The sequence below is a fragment of the Ammospiza nelsoni genome, chromosome 18 (genome assembly GCF_027579445.1).
Source record: "Ammospiza nelsoni isolate bAmmNel1 chromosome 18, bAmmNel1.pri, whole genome shotgun sequence".
NCBI lineage: Eukaryota > Metazoa > Chordata > Aves > Passeriformes > Passerellidae > Ammospiza > Ammospiza nelsoni.
In genome coordinates, this window is record NC_080650.1 from 7,358,657 (window position 1) to 7,380,916 (window position 22,260).

The window sequence follows — 22,260 nt, forward strand, 5'->3', positions numbered from 1 at the left end:
CGCTTATGAAAAGTGTCAGCTTGCTGTCAGAGAGGGAAAACCCTCCAGTGCAGCAGCAACTTTCTCGTTATTAGTTTTTCATCCCTGCTAATGAGCAGCCTCCGTGAGGGGCATTCTTGGTACTCCTGCTGCTTTTCTCTGGCATAGCCAGGCTGACCCAGAAGAGCTGCAGTGCTGGGAGAGGAGCAGGGGAGGCAGGAGGGAGGACAGAGCTGTGGGTAGTGTGTAGCACTCACTGGCACTGTTTGAGACAGGTGCCAGTAGGGCAGAGGCATAAATGTAGTTGAAAAGGGGGAGGGGGTAGAGTGAGGAGGGAATCATCCACCACCTGCTAAGGAGTTATGCCCCAAAGCAGGAAGGTACTGGTGGTTGGTAGAGAAAATGCTGTGCATTATTGAAGAGAGAAGGTGAAGGCATTTTTGAGATGCTCTTACAGTAGTAAGTAGGAAAAAGGAGAGGCTTTCATGCATGGAGAGAGGTAATGACAGAGAACGGGTGAGGTGCGTGACTGGAATGCAGCTGTGGCCACAGGAGGGGAGCAGAGGGGAGGAGGTTGGAGCGTCTCAGCACTCACACACAGCAAGGTGCTGAGGAAGGACGTGTGTCCAGTCAAAAAGGAGTGTACAGACTGACAGGAAGGGCACATCACAGACTGCATTTAAATAACAGGACAGAGTAACAGTGTGGGGCTGTTTCCAAGTGTGACGAAATTACAACTGGGTACTTCTAAACAGAAGACTGGCTGAACAATTGCATCTTGTTGAACCACAGGCAAGTCTGAGCTCAGATACAGAAGCAGAAAATGTTCTGTATGAATATTGTCTGCTAATGAACCTGCCTTCATCTCTTCTGCTGATCTGATTTACATTTCAGCAAAGCTTCCTTAAAAGATAACAGTGTCAAAATTCCAGTAGGCTATCCTAAGAGATTTTTAAGTATTAGTGTTCAGGAAAGGAACACCAGGCGCTTATCAGCAGTGTTTTTTCTTGAGAAGTTCTTAGGTTGCCAATTCACCTTGTGAAGTGGCAGGGGAAAAGGGTGATATGAAGGTTGTATTGGAGTCAGATAATCACAGACTTATTCAAGGAATGGAGAAAAGCTGTACAACTGTTCATGCTTCATGGCTTAAGTAATGGTAGTTTTTCCTCAGCATTCAATATAGAGGGCAGTGATCCCAGTACAAGGGGAGGACACTTGAGAAGAACAAAGTCAGTGGTATGGATTGGCAGGATGCCTTTGGGGGTTGCCATCTGTTGTGTTTGCACGTATCTCTAGGGTGTCATGTGGAGCAAGCAAGTGGTGGCATTGAAAGGAGACACGGCCATGGAGCAGGTTCAGTGTCCAGTCACTGGAGAAGGGCCTGGGCGTGCTGGGATGCACACGAGAGGCTGAGCATGGAAAGTATGAACCAGTACTTGGATCCTCATGGATCCTCATGCATAGATTGGATTTTTGGAATGGAACAAACCTTGGCTGATGGTGTTTGCTTGCTTTCAGTGGGATAAGTACCTGCTGTACAGCCAGAGGGTTAACACAGCTTGTGTTCATAGACAGTGTTAGAGGGCTGAGTTCTGAGGTCTTGACTCAAAAAGCCACAGAGCCATATGAAGGATGTGGAGAAATACTTTCATTTAAAATCAAGGCTCTTATTTCAGGAAGCCTTCAGCAACAGGGAAGAAAAAATATATCTCCACTGGATAGGACAGCATTGCTCGAAGATGTCTAAAATATGATAGTCTGTGATGTGTGTATGAGAGATGGGTGATTTTGAAAAGAAAGTGCTGAAGAGAGAAAGTGATTTGTGTTTGGAGGTTTCCTGTCTTACTAGTGGTAAACTTGCTTTGAATTATGCTATAATTCTAGGACAGCATCTTGTTATGTGAAGAACATTCTTTTCATGCGTACAAATAATAAAAATTATTTTGCTCAAAACAAGCTTGAAATTGCCTCTTTGCTCAGGCTTCTTCACACCTTTATGCTTTCTTTGATGTCATGTTTTACTAGAAATCCTCTCCTAGGTAATGCTTACTGCATTACCTAATGCTTCCTTACTGCAAACATCCCAAAGGCCACCAGAGCAGCTACAGTGACTACACATGAGTCACGTTGACCAGAGCTTGCTTGTGCCCTCGTGCACTCACCAAGGCAATTTAGGGGTTTAAGTTTTTTTGTTCACATAACCTGAACAGCACTTTGAGATGGTTTGTCTGGCCAGTCCTTTAAGCAGATGCTTGGCGTACTCTGCCCTTATTGATGCAGTGTGTCATGCTACACTTAGTGAAAGAAGATAGGTAAAAATTGCTACAAATTGTTCAGCAATTTCGAGTGATAGCGTTCTTGCCGAAGATCCTTTTAAGGTGGGTAGATGCATAAATACTAATCCTATGGATGAGGAAGTCAGAACAGGATGGTACTGTCAGTTACTCAGCATCACAAAAGGAAATCCTTGGCAGAGCTCTCATTCCTGTCATGCTGAAACTGCACAGCTGATACAGTGACTCTGGGATCTGCAGTGAACAGATGTGGCTGTCACAGTCTCCCAGAGTGGGACAATGCTGGCGTATTTCTGTGCTGAATATCTGAACTAGAGTCAGTGTTCCTCCTTGCCACTCACACTTGGGGGTGCTGGTCACTTTGACATCCTGCCCCTTCCTTCTGTCCCCTAGGTGTGTGCAGGGTGTGGCTGACAGGATGGTGTAGCTCACTCTGTTTGGTCCTGCTCTTTGTGTCTCTAAAAGTATTGAGAGATATTTGAGCAAGGACAGGAGTGCAAGGTGAATTTGCAGCCCAGTCTAGAGATGCAAAGTAGTAATTGTCACAGGCAAAAATTGTCCCTTGTCACCACCTGCATTCTGGGCAGTTCATAGCATAGCACAGATTCCAGAAAGAACTGTCAACCTTAAGACAATTGTCAGCCTTTATTGACAACCTTGAAGTGTTGGTGTCTCCACCATTTCCAGCAATTGTGGATAGAATGTCTTGGACATGACAAAAGCTCTTCCTTCTGTGTCGTCACAGCTTTCGGTTGTTCTGTTAGGTTATTAAATAGGAGTATGTGTTTGTTTATACATTGTGTTCTCTGCCTTTCTTGCTTCTGTTCTCCTCTTGCCCCACCTGCAGGCTTTGAATTACTGTACCAGCCAGATGTGGTCCGACTGTACCTCTCCATCCTCACTGAAAGTCAGAACTTCAACACTCTGGAAGCTGCAGCAGGAGCTTTGCAGAACCTCAGTGCTGGCAACTGGACGGTGAGTGTAGTCTTCAGTCTTCTTTTGTTTCCTTTGTGTAAGTAAAGAGTAAGGGGATGTCCCATTGTAGGTGCACTGTTACTTTGTACATTTGTATCTCCTTTAAAAATGAAGGAAGTGGGAATGTCAAGGAAATTAGTTCAATTTGCTTATTGAACACATTTTGCATCTTCTGGGCTGGTGATGTTTACATAGCAGAACTATGCTCAGTGCCACCACTTCAGCCATGTAAGCATTGCTTTGTCCATTCAGAAAAGCCTGGTATTAGATAGTTATGTGTTCTGAATACTTAACTTGTTGGATTGACAGTTAGCTGAGGAAACTGCACTCCAGAGTGTCCCCTAATACCCTCTGTGAAGCATCCCCAGCACTAATCAGGCAGTTCTCGCAAAGATTTGCCTGATTACTTCTAGAACTGCTCAGCAAAGTGGGACTGATAGCAGCCTGAGGGTTGGCAGGGTGGTGTTTCACGGCTGCCTGCCAGCTTATTTTAAATAATACAGGTTTGTTTGAAAAACAATCATGAAACAGAATAAAACCATGAAATTGGAGGAGGAGGAAGATAACAGATGCTTTAGATGCTTTAGTGTTTCCTCCAAGTGACCTCTTTTTTCCTAATCCAGAGGGATGTGTTTTCACACCAAGGTGTGTTCAGAACAGATGCTGGCAGATGATGCTTCTTCCTTCTGTTCCTGCTCTCTTTCCCCAGAAGCTGTAGGATGAACTTATACACCCTTTCTTCCTTGGTTCTTGGTGAACTTGAATGAAGGTTGAAGGCAATGGGATAAATCAGCACCCACAACCTAACTGGTCTTTGCAGAGAAAAAATGAGTTACAGCACTGAAGGAAATGCCAGGGGCAAGGGAAGAGCAGGTGTATGAACTCACAGTACTTGGTGTTGTTTCTTTTCCCTTGTGTGTCCTGGTCAGTGGTCCACGTACATCCGTGCGACGGTGCGGAAGGAGAGGGGGCTGCCGGTGCTCGTGGAGCTGCTCCAGTCCGACTCAGACAAGGTTGTGAGGGCTGTGTCCATTGCCCTGAGAAACCTTTCCATGGATCGCCGCAATAAAGACCTCATAGGTATCTTCTGAACTTCTCTAACCAGCCTGGGAGCTTGGAGACCCTTGAGACCTGAGGTTTTGTCCCTTCTGTTGAGGATTTGTTCTCTCTGCAGTTTCCATCCATGTATCTGTCAAGTGGGGAGCTGTCAGCTCAGAATGTATGTCCAGCCCACTCAAACAAGCTGTGGCTTGAGGGAGATCTCTAACTTGAGAGAACCATTAGGTATACTTTTTTGCAGGAGAGGAGTGTGTGTAGTAGATGTGCAGAGGGCTGGATGGGATAAGAGGTTTCTTGTCTTTTCCTTAGCTCTGGTTGTTATGGGACTTGTGCTCATAGATGTTGCTCCTTAGGCCCACCTGGTATTGCAGTTAGAGTGGGAGTCTGGCCTTTGTTTTGCTGAGCTAACCTGGGGAAGTGCAGGGAGCTCTAAAGTTGTACCTTTGGTTTTTTGCTTCCTCCTTCCTTTCTCATCCCTTTGCCTGGTGGATACTTGTAGGAGCTGGACACTAAACAACTTAATATTCTTCAAGTTGATGTTCAGCGCTGCTGTAGCTCCTATCCAAAGTGGTAAATAACATTCACCTGCCCATAAGCAGGAATCTTGAAAGATTCAGCTGAGATGAGTTTTTTCCTTTAGATGACTTCTGTATTTAACTAAGGTATTTGTTTAAACTCTAGCTTTGTCAGGCCAGGAAATTCTGGTGACATGTTTAGGGCCATCATGGCAATTGCAAGGTGAGATTCTACCTTAATATGTCAGCTTCTCATTTTAATAGTTCAGAGGTGTAGCCAGGCAAATGGTACAGATGGATATCTGGGAATGATAAAGTCCAGATTCCCTGTTTTTTCTCAAGTACTATACATGGAGAAGGCTAGCTGCACCCAGGAGGAAACGCTCTCTTACCTTTGTTGGAGAAGGTTAATAAATGCATGGCTGCCCACCTTGCCCCAGAAGGCCTATTACAGGGCTAAGCTGAGTAAACCATGTGTGTGTATTAGCATGAATACCTGGCATTAGCCACTACTGGATGCTTTTTTGCCTCAGGCTTTGCAAAATATGATAGATGTTGGCTGTAAAATTCTCAGTAAAAATGCCTTTTTTCTCTCCTCAATACCTTTCAGAATCTGTGATGAAGGACTTTATTTTAGCTTTATCAGCTGTCAATCACCTTGAAATAATGAATGAATGATAAATACTCTGTGAAGTTCCAGTCTTGTGGTTTAAAACACATGCATTATAAGGGGTTTCTTCAATATAGCAAACACCATTGACTTCTATCATTCAGGTTGGAAAGCTGAACTGATTATTAGGGCTGCCTAATGGTATCTCTTCCCCTTATCTAGGTAGTTATGCCATGGGTGAGCTGGTAAGAAATTTGCCCAGCAGGCAGCAGAGATCTGCAAAGAACCTGGAAGAGGACACTGTGGTTGCAGTGTTGAATACCATCCATGAAATCATTACTGACAGCTCAGAAAATGCAAGGTCTCTGATCCAGACACAGGGCATTCAGAAGCTGGTAGCTATCAGCAAGTCAAGGTAAGTGACAGTTGAAAGCAAAAGGCATAAGAACTCCTTGCAAACATGAAAATGTCGCTATGAACAGCAGCTTTTGCTTTGTGAAAGTATTGGAGCATCCCAATGTTTCCGAGCTGTAATTTCAGCAGTTAATATAAACAAAGTAAAGCCAGCCAGCACCTTTAAATGTACTTGATGAAAAAGGTTAATTGATGAGTCACTTCAGTCATGTTAAGATGTGCTCTCTCCTTGTCAGAATCATCTTCGCACCACATATACACTCAGCAGGCAGCATTTGCAGTGACATCATGATCTTTGGTTTTAGTTTGGAAAGCCTTTTTTCTGTGTTCCACTGCTGGAATGTCAGTGATGAAATCTGTTTCTTTTAAGTGAAATGGTTAATGGTGTGTGGTAATTGTTCTGGCCAAAGGGCTGCTGGTGGTGATTTAAGTGACAAATTTTCTTCCATTTAAGAACTCTGTTCTGACTGCTGTAGAGGAAACTTTGTTTCGTGTAGTTCCTGTCATAGTTCATTGTAGGTGTGTTTGCTGCAGACTTCTGGGAGGGTGGCTGCAGTAGCCTTCTTGGGTTGTATTGTTACTAAATATGAGAGCCACCAATAATCTACACCTGTTCTATATTATAAAAGGTGTCTGTGTACTGACTTAATAAGGAGTAGATAAAATTTCATTTTCGATTTAAAAACAGCTTACTTTTTTTTGCTGACCGAAATTACTGTGTAAGGTATTTTAAACCATGGAGCAACTTCATTGAATTGTGATGAATAGGTGTACATTGGGATGAAGGTTTGAAAAGCAGCTGAGAACATTTTTTTTTGTTTGGGTTTTTTTTTTTCCTCATTAAATCCAGGCAGAATGGAATGTGTCTGTTCTTTGTTAATGACAGCTACAAGACAAAAGTGTCACCAGGGCTTCTGACCTGACCTGACAGTGCTTGTCCAGCAATACCTCTGAAAACACAGAAATGTGCAAAATTCATAACATTTCAATTTCTGGTTTTGTCAGCAAATACCTGTAGATATTAGGAAGTCACTGAATGATTTCACATATATCCCATTAGTTATAGGTTCAAATAATAGCTGTGTGGAGTATTAACATACAAATAGTTGGACATTGCTTGATACTTAAACTGTCATTTTATCTTGCAAATCAGCCAGTCTCCCAGAGAAACAAAAGCAGCATCTCACATTCTTCAGATGATCTGGAGCTATAAAGAACTACGAAATGCCCTTCAGAAGGATGGGTGGAACAAGTCACACTTTCAGGTAAAGATCTTAAATAGGTTCTGGAAGTGCCTGAGTGGAGATGTCCTTACTTAGGCCACCCTTGCAGTCTGTAGATCTTCGTTTTCACTTCTGTTCTTGCAGTTGAGAGCACAGTGGATTGTACCCTACTCAGTAACACCATCCTGCATAGATGTCTGGCTGTGCTTTGGTGTGGTCTTTGGAATGCAGCTTGTTAGGTTTGGGGAGTTTGCCTTCCTGTACAGCCCAAATGCCCCGATTTACTGGTGGAAGAATTAGTATGTCTTGTCTTAGTTGTGTCTCCTTTGAAACATTCTGTACAGCAGCCTAGGGCAGCCACCTCTGCTTGACATGCAGCCTCCTCACCTTTTCTTGTGGAAGGCTTTTGCTTCTTTCACAGGGCAGCAGTGCTGCCATTGAGAAAACAGGGAGAAAACTCCATCAAATTGATGTGAAAATGAAAAATATTCTGTATTATCAGAAATGAAATATATTCTGTATTAAAAGTTCCGTATTATCAACAGAAGGGGGGCTTAAGTGCATTCTATAATCTCTCCCCGTGCTGTTGGTTCATTTATTTGTATTGTTCAGTTTCCATGAGTAGCAATTTGGTGTCTGTGTGGTTTTTCTCTTGTAGTCTGTTTCTGCAGCTCCAAAGGGCTCCAAAGGTACTGCTGGCAGGTCTGGCTATGATGACAGCACTTTGCCTCTGGTGGATAAAAGTCAAGGTCAGTTCTTCTCTTTATCGCTTGTCATATAGTGCTTTACTGGTTTTCTGGATTTGCTGTGACTGTGTTACAGCACAAGGGGGTAAAAATGAACTATTCCTGTGTGCTTTTTACCCCACAGTCTCAAAATAATCAGTCCCTATTACCTGGAGATGGATAGAATTTCTTTCCTTACAAAATGTACACTGCTGATACCGTTTTCTCAACTTGGATGCAGTGTTATCAGTTTAATCTTCCTGCAAGTGGGGTTGACCTTACCCCTACTCTGTATTGGAGTCTTTCCATTTTTTAAATAAATGTGCCCATTTTGGCACAGCCTCTTCCTCTACCATGCAGGATTTTTTTATTGGAGAGGAGTTTATTCAAGCTCCAACTAATCCTATCTGTGCTTTTTCATAGGCACAGCCACACCAACACCAGTGTAGCACCAGCTTTGATTTCACCATGATTGCTGTGTCTCTGAGCCTGGCTCTGGTTGCTAAGAGCAGGATTTGTCTGGTGCACTTTCTCTGGTTTAACTGCAGGCTACTGCAGAAACAACAGCCCCACACTGCCCTGCCTGTTTCCACCCTCCCTGTCTTTGATCAAACCTGGCACATGATGGGAGACTGAGGATGATTTGGGTCAGCTTGCTGATGTGACAGGAAACTTCTTTTCTTTGTGGATTAGTTTTCTGTTGGCTCAGCAGATGCTGGATTGGCTGGTGTGCCATGAGAAGCTGCACCCTGACTTATTTTCCTTCTCTTTTACTCTGGAGAGACCAAAGAGAAGCTTGTTAATTGTGGTAGGTAGTCCAAAGCAGAACTGTGGTTTCTGTTTGAGAGAGAAAGCCCTGTATTACAGTGCCAAAGCAGAAAATACATGGATTACATGTGCTCTCTGAAGAATTTGATTCAGACTTCCCTTTCTGAATGGATAACAATGGAATAGTTCGAGAATTTTTTTTACAATAATCTCTGCATTCAGTACTTTATCAACCTCTCTGGTTTTGTGACTAATTCAGAACTACCAGGTTTTGAGAAAAGCAAATATACCTCAAGTTGTTCCAATGCTTCTGTTTTCTAGATAATGAGAAGTCGGGGAGTCGTGATATGATACCTATGGATGAACTTGGCCCAGGTAAATTCAGTCCTAGATCAAACTCTCTGTCTGTTCCAATAGAGCACACTGTCACTCACAGGAAAGTTCAGCTATTTCTCTAGGAGATATTATTTCAGATGGATAAAGCTGACATTTAAAACAAAACATTACCTCACAAAATATTGGTCATCGTCTTTTTTTTTCCTTTGTATACATGTAGAGTGTCACACCAATTTCCCCCACTACTTCATGCATATATTGGAGGTACACTGACCTAGCTTTCATTCTGCTCTTTGGTCCCTGAGGCAGCTGCATTCCGTATTACAGATCTGGAAGTCTCCAGGATTCTGAAAGAAAGAGTTGAAAATTTACTTCAATGTATTGCTTGTATTTAAATCTGTTCTGCCTTTTTTTTTTGTAGGTAAAACCAAAAATAGGTTAGTGTGTGTGATATTCATGACTCTGCTTTCCATTTACCTGCATCTAAATGAGCCTGGCTTTTCCTCTAGACTGAGAAGAGCCACTGACTGTCAGTGATGTGCTTTGAGACTGATAAGCTCTGTAGTGTTAAACTTGTAGGGCTTTTTCCCTTTACCAAGGTAGATAAAGGTGCTGTGTGGTGTCTTGAGAATTTGCACCTATTTAAATGCACCTGTATGAATACCTCCAGATCAGTTTGGTACACTGCTATTAGTAACTGTGATTGAATAAAATAGCAAGTTAGAGCCAAAAAAAAAAAAAGCCAAGCATGTTCAGAAAGTAAAAGAACAGGTATTATATATTACCTTTTGTATTCTTGGAAAAATGAGATGCCACCTGCCATGAATCAACTGTCCATATGTATTTTGCCTTAGGGAACACTGAAACATTTGTTCTCACAATGGAAGAAAATCTCTTTGTAGAGGATTGCCTGGCAGGAATAGCTGTGTGCTGGCAGGTAGTGCAGAATGGGCAGTGCTGATTGTTTATAATCTCAGTATTAATTGCTGCCTTATGCTCTCAGGAGTTACTGGTGCAGCCCTGAGTACAAAACAAAATGCAAATTTACAGCATATGTACGGCATCAGGCAGATTCTCTGGGCCATGCTGTTCTCCAGTCTTTTTATCACCTTTAGAAGATGAGATCTGTCAAATTTTCCTGCTTCCCGCTTTTCAGTGCTTTTTACTTCCAATATGACTATGACTTTATTCTCTTTTCAGCTGACCTCTGAAATAGCACAACTTCATTTATCCAGTTTACTATCCTTAATTCCAGGGAACTGGAATAACAACATTTCATCTCTTTTCTTCAGGCTCTTCCAAATGCTGCATGTTTTTTGTCTTATGGACATATTAATATGAGAAGGCTGCTCTAGACTATATTTTCAGATTTTAACTTCATAGTGGACTGTTATGTTCTGGAGTTTTTGTTCTTTTTCCACTCTGGAATGAACTGGTCCTTCCAGCCCAGTGTTCATCCCCTGCAGAGTACATCCATACAGGACTGATGGTTCCAGAACATCCCCACCTGTCTGCCCCTCCTCTGTGGGTTCTTCTCAGTGTTTAAGCTGTCCTGGTGCCTGGGCCTTTCCTGTTAACCCACATGGGCTCTGCTTCAAGATCACAAAAAGAAAATTGCTGGTGCAGCTTCTTTGCTAATGCTGTAGGGGTTACCCTTCTCAACAGAGGAAATCACTTGGCTGTCATTGGTGAGGGAGGCAGAAGGATCCGTTCCCATCAGCCAGCAGTACTAGAGCAGTCAGGTCCCTGCTGTCTGGGGCAGTGGAACAGCCTGGGTAGGGTGTGGATGTGCTGGGAGACAGAAGAAACCCCATATTACGAGTGACCATGGGATGATCAGGTCTGTCAGGTGTCCCCACTCCAGGCAGGCTGCAGAGCAGCAGTGCCACTGTCACTGTGTGCCTGTGGCCCTGCCCCAAGCTCTCTGCAGAAGCAGCAGAATGGTGACCTCCAGTCTGTGCCAAATCCTCCAGAACTCTGTGTGTGCTTTAGTTAACCTGCAGGCACTCAGACAGGAGCACTTGGGAAGTGAAATTGTTCAGACCAGATACACAGAGTTCAAATGCCACTGTCCTCCATGCCCATCTTCAGGCATGACTTTTCCTTTCTCCTCCTTCTCTTTGATGGGTTTAGAGGTTTGACCTTTTGTAAGTTGAGAGCTGTGTGAGGGCACAAATGGACTGACACTGGCAGGCATGTATTTGGTCCTGTAATCTGTGATGACATAAAAATGTTGCTGTAGAGTGAGGGGGAGATAGAGAAGCAATAGAGATGACAACAAGCAGGATGCTGAGAGAGAGAAATAAACAAGCCAAGGATGGGACATTGCTCTATTGACCAAAGTAACTTTTGTCTATACAAGGGATTGTATTAAGTCAAAGTAATGTACTTATACCTTGGAGCAGCAAGATATGTATAGATCTTTATGCCACAGAAGCAGTTACTTCTGATTGTCTCTTCAAATGAATCTGAAATATGGGAGAAGCAGATTTCTAACTTCCTTGTAGATCTGTGGTTCTCAGGGCAGCGAGGTATTTCTTCTCTAATGCAGCCTCTTTCAATTTCTCATTTTATTTGATCAAATCATGAACTTCCTATCTCTGCTGCTGCTTATCTTGACAGAGGCATAGAACAGTGTGTGGATTTTGGACACATGACCTGTGGGTGCCAGTCTGTGTACAGGCCAGGGGCCCATGGGACAAAATGCAAAATGTGTTGGAGTTCAGATGAAAAGGGCAAAGTTCTTGAGTGTTCTTTGTTGTCAGATTACTGCCAGTGCAAAAATTGGATTTTCCTCTTGCTGATGTGTCCTGGCTAAGTATGGGAGTTTTAATTTTTTCATATTATTAAATATCTGATTTGGTTTTTTATTTTTTATTATTATAGTTTACTAATGACCTTGCTCCCTGGGAATTATCACAGCTGCCATCAGCTTCACTTAGTGGCTGTGGCTTTCTGGGGGTAGTTCAGAGGTTTCCATTGTGTCTTGGCAATTCCTTTTGGAAGTATTTGTTGGTCATCCATGATGATGCCACTACAAAAATGCAAAGTGATCCATTACATTCTTGTGAGTTACCATGAGATTGTAAAAAGCTACCACCCAGATGCTGCAAGTTTAATTTTCTGTTTTTGCATCACTGAATACATACTTTTGTGAAGTATTTTGTCCTAACTAGATGATGAATCTGTAGATTAGGACATAGCCTACTAGCAGTGTTCATGCCTGTCATTTGAAAGAGAATTATTGGTCGTGCGTTCCCCATGAGTGCTGGCTGGGTAGCTGGGTGCAGCTGGTTTTTTTCTTTTTTTGTTCAAAAGGAATAGCTAAGAATGTCAAGCATCTTGATTGTCAACAAGTAATTGTAAGTTTAATGCTGTGTAGCAAATCATGCTTTATGATCTGTGAACTACATGTATAACTCCAAAATTCCTTAGCTATTTTTGGTCAGCATGGTTAAATCATCTTTTACTGCCCTTGATGTCAAAAATGCATCCTGCTTCAGGTGCTTGTTGCTGGTCTGTGTGCACTTGGGTTTGAGGCACACAGAACACTGCAGCTTTTCTCAGTTTCTCAGTTTTCTCAGCTTTTCTCAGTTTAACCTGACTCTGTGTGCAGTTGTCATGTGGGCAAACAGTGCCGCGAGAAGCCCACAAATACATCACTCACTTTTCCTTAATGGCCTGTTACAGGCAAGTAACAAACGGAGAGAGAGGCATTTTCATAGTTTATGTAAAACTTTTTGTAGTATTCTAAAAACACAGTTTGTCAGGACAAGAAAACAGTAATGATCCCTCAGTTACACAGGGGAAAACAAAAGCCTACAGGGAGGTATAAATTTGGGTGTTGTTTACTCCAGATTACAATGCTGTCAAAGCAGAGCAGGCAAGGATCTATTTGTCACTGATAATGAGGGAAATTTGATGCATCACGAAAATAAATTAAGTTTTGCATTGTCTGACAATGATTCAAAGCAAAGGTTCTGAAATAATTACAGCCATTTCTTTATAGAACTCTCTCACAGTTTTCTTCCTTGTGTTCATCATGTTTTCATGCTGTTCCATAGTTGTCAGGAGAAAAGGCACCAACAGGTGCTGCTTTGCAATGAAAGCCCAAGCACAGCAGGGATTGCATTGAGATTTCTTCCAACTCGACAGGCCCTTTTTCTCAGTGCTCTGACGGGGACTCTTCCAAATTATTGTCATGTCCTGCTAGTAGTCAGGCTCAGGAAAAGTGGTAACAGGCTGCAGAGCATTCAGAGAATGAACACAGCCAATTAATCAGACTGCTAAGCAAGGAATGCAGGATTTGGGCTGAATTTGGAGCTCATTAGCCACAGGGCATGAGATGACAACTTGCTGCTTTCCTTGGGCACACTAAAAAGTGCAGCAGGCTGGGATGAAAACAGTGCTGCTTGCTAATGAGTGCCAGCATCTGGCAGTGCTATAAAAAGAAGGCTTCTCTGTTTGTTTTTAGCTAGTAAAAATGAAATTTCAGAGCTGGAGCACATGAGAAGCAGGCTGCCGGCATCTTTGGGTTGTGGTGGTTTGTTTTCCTTGCTAAAGAATTCTGCTTGCATCAGCTCTGTTTCTGCTCTTGTTTTTGCTTCATGCCTGACTGTTGTGTTTTCTCCTCAGATGGATATTCCACCATCGACCACCGAGACAAGGAGCGCAAGTACAAGAGCAGTGATAACACAGGAGATGCTTCCGAGAAGGAACCTTTAAAAGTGAGCTCCCCTTCCTGCTGAGGGTAGTTAGTGCCTTGGGAAGAAAGGATCCAGTGTCCTCAGCCAGAAACACAGGGCAGTCACTCACCAGGGGGCTGTGTAAAGGGCCTTCTTTTATTTCACATAAAGGCATTATTTTGTAATTTAGCACTTGGCTAACTAGAAATTAAAAAAAAAATGTTGCTTTCCAGTGCAGCAGCAAGTGCAGGTACTTGCTCCTGTACTCTTGTAAATGGATGAGGTTGTAAAGATAGGAAGTGTTTGTTCTGTTGCCCTTGTCCAGGCAGCATTCCCTGGCCCTGAGCTGTGTAACTGTGCTCAGACTTTGTTTTGACAAGTCTCTTCAGGTTGTCATGCTGCTTTATTGTCTTCATCATGAGAAATAGGTGTGATCTTGTGTGTCCATGTCCAGCAGTGTGGTGAATAGGACTCATTTCTGCAGCACTCATTCACAGTCCTGATGGTGGACCATGGCCATGGGCCAGGGAGATTGAGAGCGAAGAAGAGACATGCACAGTTGTCTGTGTGTTTTCTAAATACAAATTTAGACTACTTTCTAAATGAAAATAATTCTTACTTTACAAGATTTTTTGTATTATGGGCTGTGTGCAAGTGTGGCTCAGTAGGCTCTGTGTAATTTCTGTTGCACTTCTGTACCTTTTCAGAGCAAAAAGTCTGTGAATGTAAAAATGCTGTGGCCACCAGTTCTTCCTGGCCTTAATACAAGCTTGGATTTTCCCCTGGGGGAGTAATTTCAAGAAGGAAAATGAGGATTCATTGAAATAAGAGTCAGTGGTAGGAGACACTATTGCTAGTCTGCAGAAGGCTGTCCTTAATAACCTTCTGCACATTGTTGATAAAACCAGAAAATCCAGGTGATTTCTGTTGATGGGAAGCAGTTAAACTTCAGTCAGCTGAAAGACAAACCCACCATCGTTGAACAGGGAAATAAAAAAATGGGATTTGGAGAAAAATACTTCCCTAGATGGTAAACTAGGAAAACTGCACCAACTTGTCTGTTTTAACTTGCCTAGTCAGGCATTTCCTGCTGTGTTCTGCCTTTCCAAGAAGGTACACCCTGGAGAGTGGCTTCAATCTGCCTGGACTTTTTTTAAGCTGATTACTGAAGTCCTACAATGTGTCCCTCTCCTCCAGTTGGCAAGAGATGGTCCTGCTTGAGCCAGTATCAGTCAAATAAACTTCCTAGTTCCCTCATCACAGTTCGAGTACAGTTGTGCAAGGATGCAGCAGGAATGGATGCAGTAAGTTATATAAGAATGTTGATCAATAGGAACTTGGCAAAAAATATCTCTTTAAGGAAAATAGGATAAGATAGGAAAATTAACAAGTACTTGTTATTTTTTCTACTCAAAATTCATTAACGTGGTCCAATGCAACCCTCAAAATCACATCAAGCAGCCCTAACTCCAGTGTATGACCAAAGTGAAGGACAACCAGAGTTCAGGAGGTGCTGCTTTGCTTTTATGAGAAAGAGAGGAAAAAACATTTCACCTCAACAGTGTGTGACTCATAGCCTGTGCTGCCTCTTGGTTCTGAGCACCTGGGGGTAGCCTGAATCCAGGCTATTGTGCACAGCAACAGTGGCCACAGCCCTGCCCTCACCTGGGCACAGCTGAGCAGCTGCTGCTCTTCCTCTCTGTGCTGCCAAACAGAAATGTGGCTGTGGGGGTTGTGGCTTGTGAGCTGTGTGCAAGCTCATGGGAGGCTGGGAATCCAGGGAAGTGTGGCCTTTTGGCTGTTGCAAATGCTTTTGTCAGTATTGTGCCTTTGCTGATCTTGTTTCTTTCTCTACCACTAATTTTCCCTTGTGCTACTTTAAGCTGACTTGTTTGGTGGTTTTGTTTGATTAATCTGCTCTGTTTTGCTTTAACTCCTCACCCTGTGCTGCAGAATGACACAAATAGGAAAAACATTAACAGGAGTAACAGGGCTTCAGTGAATCTGGTGGATGCCCGTGACATTAAACCCCAGCCTGTTGACTCCTGGGTCTAATTTGCATGCATGGTACGTCCTTTTAATGGTAATTGGGTCTAGTGAATAACTTTCTCTTGTGCATGATCTGTATAGCTGTGGGATCTCTTCAAATCTAACTGCTAACTTAGAGATAGATGAAAGTGCATTTGGAAGAAAAAAAAAAGTGGTGTTTATACTATTCAGTGTATCTTTAATGAAATGCAATAAAACACCACAGTTTGATTAAAAATAACCTGTCAAATAATCAGGCAGAAAATTAATATTGTGAATGATTAGTTGTCAGCTGAAATGTGAAATATTTCTGCTGTTAGGCCATGGGAATGAATTTGAGTATTGTGTTCCTGCTTCCAACCATTTTTCTCCCTCAATGCTCATTATAAGGATTAGCCTGAGACTTAAGAAAAAACATATCCTTGACTATTTTTGGATGTCCCCTAAGGTTCCCACGAATTACAGCAGGAAAGCTGCTGACTGTACAGGAGTTACTTTGCAAGGAGAGATGATATTGGTTACACAATAAATAGTGACCCACAACTCCCACTTCCCATTTTCTTTTTTTTTTTATTGTGTGTCACTAAAGAAAGGTGCCTTTTTGTTGTGTTCTAGTTGTGTGCCTTTGCCATGTGCCAAGTTCCTCAGTAATGTTACCAGCCTTTCCTCGCTCCTGCCACTGCTAATCTGTGTCCTGCTGTCTTGCTCGAGTCACCCCGGTGATACCTTCTGGCACTCCGTCAGAGGATGCTGTGTTTGGAACAGCAGGTGTTGTGCCCCTGGCTATGACTAAAGGAAAATTTCAGTGACTGTCATGAAGGCACTGAGCAACTTTCCCATCAGAATGGGCAAGAGACTTTAAAGGCCCAAATTCCTAACCATGAGCTGTAATTCACCCACATAATTCTGCATGGAAATCCCTTTCATTAGTGGGAGAGAAAGCTCCTGTATGTTTTTGGGTGGTGGTGCTGGATATTTTTTTCCCTCCTTCCTTTCAGTCTAATAGAAATGCAAGGTGTTAGCAGATGGTTTCTGTTTCTGGTTGGAAGCACCTGCCCAGAGAAGGCTTTCAGCATTTTGAGGTGCTGTCACAGAGCAGGTCCTGGCACCATTGGCCTCCCACGGCTGCTCAGCGCTGCATGATGAGCCATGGTGACTCAGGCACGGGGTAGCATCAATGTGCCTGTGGTGCCTGCTTCATTCCCGCACTCTGCTCTGAGCAGTGAAGCCCTACAGGTGGGGTCCTGACTTTGAAAAATTAGGTTTGTGCTTGTTTTTCACAGACATGCCCAACAAAGGGCCCATGTGTTGGCATAGGTTGGCATTTCCAGTCACTGTCCTACAACAAGGTGATGGAGATCACCAAGGCCATGCTAATGACTGGTATTAATCAGTTCTGACTTTATTTTGCAGGGCTAAAGTCCAACCACATTTTTTTTAATTGAGGGGGGAGAAACAAACATTGAATCGACCCAGAGGATCTCATCAGTCACCACTGCCATTCAGACTGGGAGGGCTGCAGGTCCCAGGAGGGCGTGGGGAGAGAACCCACCCGAGTGCCATCGCCCGGAGCACGATGCCTTACAGCGAGACACTCTGCTGCTTAACTCCCTGACATTCCCACCAGAGACAGCCACCGCCTCCCCCTCCCTCCCTCCCTCCCTCCCACTCCTGCAAGAAGAAAAGCAAGAAAAGAGAATCCAAGCTTCCATGTAGCTGGCTGTGTTCTTAGGTGACTCTTACGTGTGGATGGTGCCAAGTTGGAGAAGCGCACATCATGGGGCAGCTTCACAGCGAGATGGGAACTGCGGCATGTTTGAAATGATACTGTAGGTGTAGCCATGAGGAGAATAGCACTTTTCTGGTTTGGGGTTCATGGTTCTGGTTTTTGTTTTGGGGGATTTCTTTTGAACTGTGACTCTTAACATTTTTGAAGGCTTTCTGAAAAATGTTTAGGTTTTCTTTATTATTCCCACAGAAGGTGCAGGAATGTTGAGTGGGTTTATTGGATTTCAATGAAGGGAGAAAATGCAGAACAAAAGCTATTAAACGCCTAGTTAAATGAACTGGAGAGTGGATGACAAAATTGATGCAAGCTGTATAATCTGCTTTTAGAGTAAGCTATATCAATCACAGTGCTATATTATCATTATAATCTGGTGTACAATACTTCTGCCTTTTGAATTCTGTAATGTCTGTTTTTATTTCTACATATTGAAAAGCAGTTTATGGAAGGTTTCAGTGTCCCTGGTTCAGAAATATGTGCTGGGAAATGGAGTTGGCTGGCTTTTTATTTTCATGTTCTCAAAGATTGCAATAAGGAGCTTTTACATGTTAAATGTATCATTTTTGCATTGATTATGATGAACTACTTTTGCCATAGCTGTTAAGACATTGAAGGAAATAGGAGCTTTTTTGTAGGATGTCTCATTTTGAACACACTATAAATTTGAGATGGGTCTGTCACTTACATTTGATAAATTTTTCAGTGTTGGATCCATGTTTGATTTGGGCTAAAGATCCTGATGAAAAATGCCACAAAGGGAACTGGTTTGGCATTTTAAAATCATTGTCATGGTTTCTGTGTTCCTTTGCTTTTGAGATTGCATATTTCACGTGGTGTGAAAATCACCTGTGTGCAGCAGCTCTCCTCCAGGATGCCAAGGCCTGCCTTCTGTAGGGGAATGTTTACCTCAAGAAAATGTACTCTGCAAATGTGGTATCTGGAAATGCCGGGGACTAAATGATTTCAGATCACTGATTTTCTCCAGGCATTGGTCAAGGGAGGGCAGCAGATGAGAATAGGAAGCAAATGTCTCAGCATTAGCATTGAGAGGACTTTTGCTGATTTTACTTGGTTGCCATTGTTCTTTGATTGCCACATTTAGTTTTAAACAAGCTCCTAAAAACGGTGTGACTGGAAAGCACATCCTTGAGTCTAGCAAACATCATTTGCGGTTTTCAGTGCCTGCCGTTCCTTTTGTAACTAAAAAGGGGAAGTATCCAACAATCTCACCTCCCCCAAAATATTACTGTAATAGTAACCATTACATTTTTTGTAAAAAAAAATTTTAAAAAACTTTAAAAAAAGGCAAGTACCAAGAGCTTTGTATCTTCTTGAGTATATTAAAAATTTGACATGAATACATATATATAAATAAATAAAAAAGTCTATATATCTATATATATATATTGTTGTGCAGAGAATAGGTTAACAAAACCATGTAAAGTAGTTTGCAGGAGAGGGAAGCATTTGTTGATTCAGGGAAAAAGACTGATGCCAGAAGCTGTCAGTGATTTGGATGATACGTGTGCTGCTTTGCACGCTCCCTTTTGACCCTCATCTTCCACATACGTTGCAGTGTCACTTCTGGATCCTGGGGAAGGTGAAGTTGCTTGGAGCAAATCAACATAGCAAAGATTTGTTATTTCACCTGCATGAGAGTCCTATTGGGCCAAAGATGCTCAGCGGATCAAGGGAAGCAAAGAGAGGCACCTGTGACTATCTGTGTCGGGGCAGTGTCTCTCTGTGTAGACATAAAGTGTGGCAATGAAACCAGATACATCGTCTGACTGTATATTATATCAATGGTGCTCTTTTCATACTTGTTCTGCCAATACGCGGAGACCCTTTTAACCAAGCTACACAGAAGAGTTTTATATCACTTTTGGTTATGTACTTGGTGTATTCTTTTTGTATATGAAAGGATTTTTTTAAAAACGTTCAGTAATTAGCAATGGAACCTGCTTTGTAGCTGACTAGAACAGTGTAAGAGAAGGGCCATGCTGTCAGTCTGTCCCTGATCTACTTCAAATCATATATTTACCAAAGGAGTCTGAGAAAAAGTTCACTTAAAATAAAGACCTGACTGTTGAAAGGAGTCTCTGCTAAGACTTTGTGGTTTAGTTATTGTGCAGATATTTCAAAGCCAGCAAGAAGTTATCAGAGAAAACTGCAGGAGGGAGCAAATGAAGTGACTGGGGCCAATTATGGTCATGACTTCCAATCCTAGGTATCCCATGGCTCTTATTGGGACACTACAGGGACACTCAGAATCTGGGTTGGAGTCCACGTTCATCTGTGTCATTAATGGGCTAAAAACACTAAGGATATTGGAGAAGCAGATTCAGACCCCATCTCACTTCTCCCAAAAGTCTTTTTTTGTATTTACACTGCACCCAGAACTGTCCCTATCAGGTTAAATGGCACTGGCTGCCCAGGTCATCGTAGCAAACTGTTCTTTGTTTTCCTGGGGGTGTTACAGCAGCCAGCAGAGTTGTGAGCTGACAGCATGGTTTATTGCTGCAGAAAATCAGAGGATGGTGTGTCAAGAAGTTGGATACCAAGTTGATGGGCCAAAGCTTCCCCTGGGAATCACACATCAAACCCCTACCCTTCCCATGCCTTACATTGACAACTAATTCCCAAGTATGTAGCAATAACCCATCCTCAGCACTACTGTGGGGGGTTTTTCTTCTTGACAAACTAACTGTTATTTGGATGATGAGGAAAGAAAACAGATTGGGGGATGATTTGTTTGTGAAACGATCACTTTGTATTATCAGCCCACCTGCTGAGGTCCAAAGCAGGGTACTTTGAACCAGGTCTAGTGATTTAATGTCCTTTTTGTCGGTGGCCAGGGGCTCACTGGTGGGATGTGTGCCCACCCCTGCCCTCACCTCTCCCCTTGTTGGCTCAAGTGTGACTGGCTGTTTGAGCTGTTCTGGAATGTGGGTGTATGAACCCGTAATTGTTGTATTTTGGCAGCAGGGACTGTATGTAAAGAAGGGAAAGTGGCAGTGTGTGTTGACTAATGCTGCAGTAGGGTCTAGAGTCTCCTGCTAAAAGGCAGGCACTGCTTTTTAGGGCTCAGGTTTGTGACCTCCTCTTTTACTGTTGACTCCACTGTGAAAACAGGAGGGAATCTGCCTGCAAGAGGCTGGGATAGAAGAGATTTCTACCTGCAGAAATTGTAGTGGGAGGGATGGTTGTGGAAGGAAGTGATGGTGTTGCAAGACTCCTGCTAAAGAGGAGGAGGAAATTTGATGGCCCAGTAAGGGCTGAGATAACACAGGGGCGAGGGAGACTTCTGACAGCACGTGATTACTATAGAACCTTCTTCCTCGAAGTTGGCTCGCATATCTCCCAGGCATTTTCACTGAACAAACACTCTGTGCCAACTCCCCTGGAGAAGCATCAAGTAAGTGTGCAGCAGTTGTGCTTTATGGTTCCCAGGTCAGTCAGTGTGTCTGTGGAATCCAAGGAGGAGAGCAAAAGGCAAGGCTGTAGGACATTTTGGTTCTGTTGTGAATTTAAGTAGCAGTATAGCCATACATACAACTCTAGGTGTGTTGTCAGCTTGAAATGCTCCCTAGGGAACAGCTTGGGCAGCCACAGGTCCCAATCTTCAGTGTCTTCTGTTCTGGCATAACTGCTGCCTATCCCAGATCTGTTCTCACATGCTCAGACCTGGTTCTGAATGTGCTTCTATCAGAAAAGCAAATCTGGTCTCTGTTGCCAAGATGCCCCTGGGACTAGGAACTGACTTGCTGTCAGGACCCATGAAGAAAGCCAGGGGTGGCATGTCTGTTACAGCAGTTTCCTAAGTTGGCGCCAGCTCTGAGGAGCAGTTTCAGTAATGCTTTCTAGCAGGAAAGCCTTGTGCTAGGCAAAGCAGTTTTCACTCCTAGAGCAGTTTCATGAGACTGAAGGTGGTGAGTTACCTTCTGTTACCTGCCTTAAGGTTGAGCATGGGCTCAGCTACCTGTGAGAGAGGTGCACGTCAAACCCTTGAGCAAGCAAAGCTTCAGAAGCCAAATGGGCACATAAGAGTGGTTATAGCCTCATCTGCTGAGCCGCTGCTGGCTCAGTGAAACCTACAATGTGCCAATACTTTCAGCCAGCAGGTTTGTGCTGTTGGGGTGGAGTTTTTGAAGGTGTTTATATAGGTGTAGTTTTTTGCAAAATTTCTTTATGATACCCCTAAAATCTGGTGTTTCCTTATCTTTGACAGAGAAAATCTCTGATTTACTGATACAGTAACTAACCTAGTGCATTTAAGGGGAAGATATTATGAGCCTTTGTTTTCTGTTAAAAGTTTGACATCAGGGTAGGATGATCTGAAGTCCAAGGTGAGGAGGAAGATGGTGCAGATACTACAAGGCCTGCCAATCTGGTTCTTACTGTTCAGAAAAAAACAAAATAACTAGACTAAGAAGCTTACTGGTAATTAGTAGCTAATGTGTTTGTAACTATCATGTGCCTTAAAATTTTCATGGTAGGAGAATTTAAAAAAATCAACAATGTGTTTTCTGTAATAACTGCTCAACATTCTCTCTGTAGATTAGACTGGTGGGATTTTGCATTGTATTTACACTGTACTATAAACTGAAACAGAATGGTTTGATTTTACAAGTATGGAGAGGAAAAAAAGGTGGATTATGCTTTTCATAGAACAAATATTACCGTGACAGAATGTATTATTATTATGATAGGATCTTTCCATAATGCAGACAAGTAGAATGCTTGTTAGAAACCAGGTATGTAGGATAACAGTTTGGTGTGTTTTCAATAAACCATGCCTGGAAAGAATACATGTGCCATTGGTTATCTTTTTGTTACATCAGGTATCTCAAATATTCTTTGGCT

At 42.8% G+C, this 22,260-nt stretch overlaps 1 protein-coding gene across 6 annotated transcripts in view; it reads left to right on the top strand.

The window, feature by feature from the left end:
- Positions 1 to 22,203, top strand: part of ARVCF (ARVCF delta catenin family member) — a 247,197-nt gene extending 224,994 nt beyond the window's left edge. For 5 of the 6 annotated variants that reach the window (XM_059485486.1, XM_059485482.1, XM_059485487.1 and 2 more), the window contains 9 exons: positions 3,121 to 3,248; positions 4,178 to 4,328; positions 5,655 to 5,847; positions 7,000 to 7,111; positions 7,728 to 7,818; positions 8,884 to 8,937; positions 13,534 to 13,625; positions 15,537 to 15,650; positions 17,025 to 22,203. In XM_059485486.1, the coding sequence (XP_059341469.1) occupies positions 3,121 to 3,248; positions 4,178 to 4,328; positions 5,655 to 5,847; positions 7,000 to 7,111; positions 7,728 to 7,818; positions 8,884 to 8,937; positions 13,534 to 13,625; positions 15,537 to 15,638 (923 nt within the window). In that variant the 3' untranslated portion in view covers positions 15,639 to 15,650; positions 17,025 to 22,203. The remainder of the gene's footprint in view (positions 1 to 3,120; positions 3,249 to 4,177; positions 4,329 to 5,654; positions 5,848 to 6,999; positions 7,112 to 7,727; positions 7,819 to 8,883; positions 8,938 to 13,533; positions 13,626 to 15,536; positions 15,651 to 17,024) is intronic. The other variant, XM_059485483.1, reaches the window with a different exon arrangement.
- Positions 22,204 to 22,260: the final 57 nt, after the last annotated feature.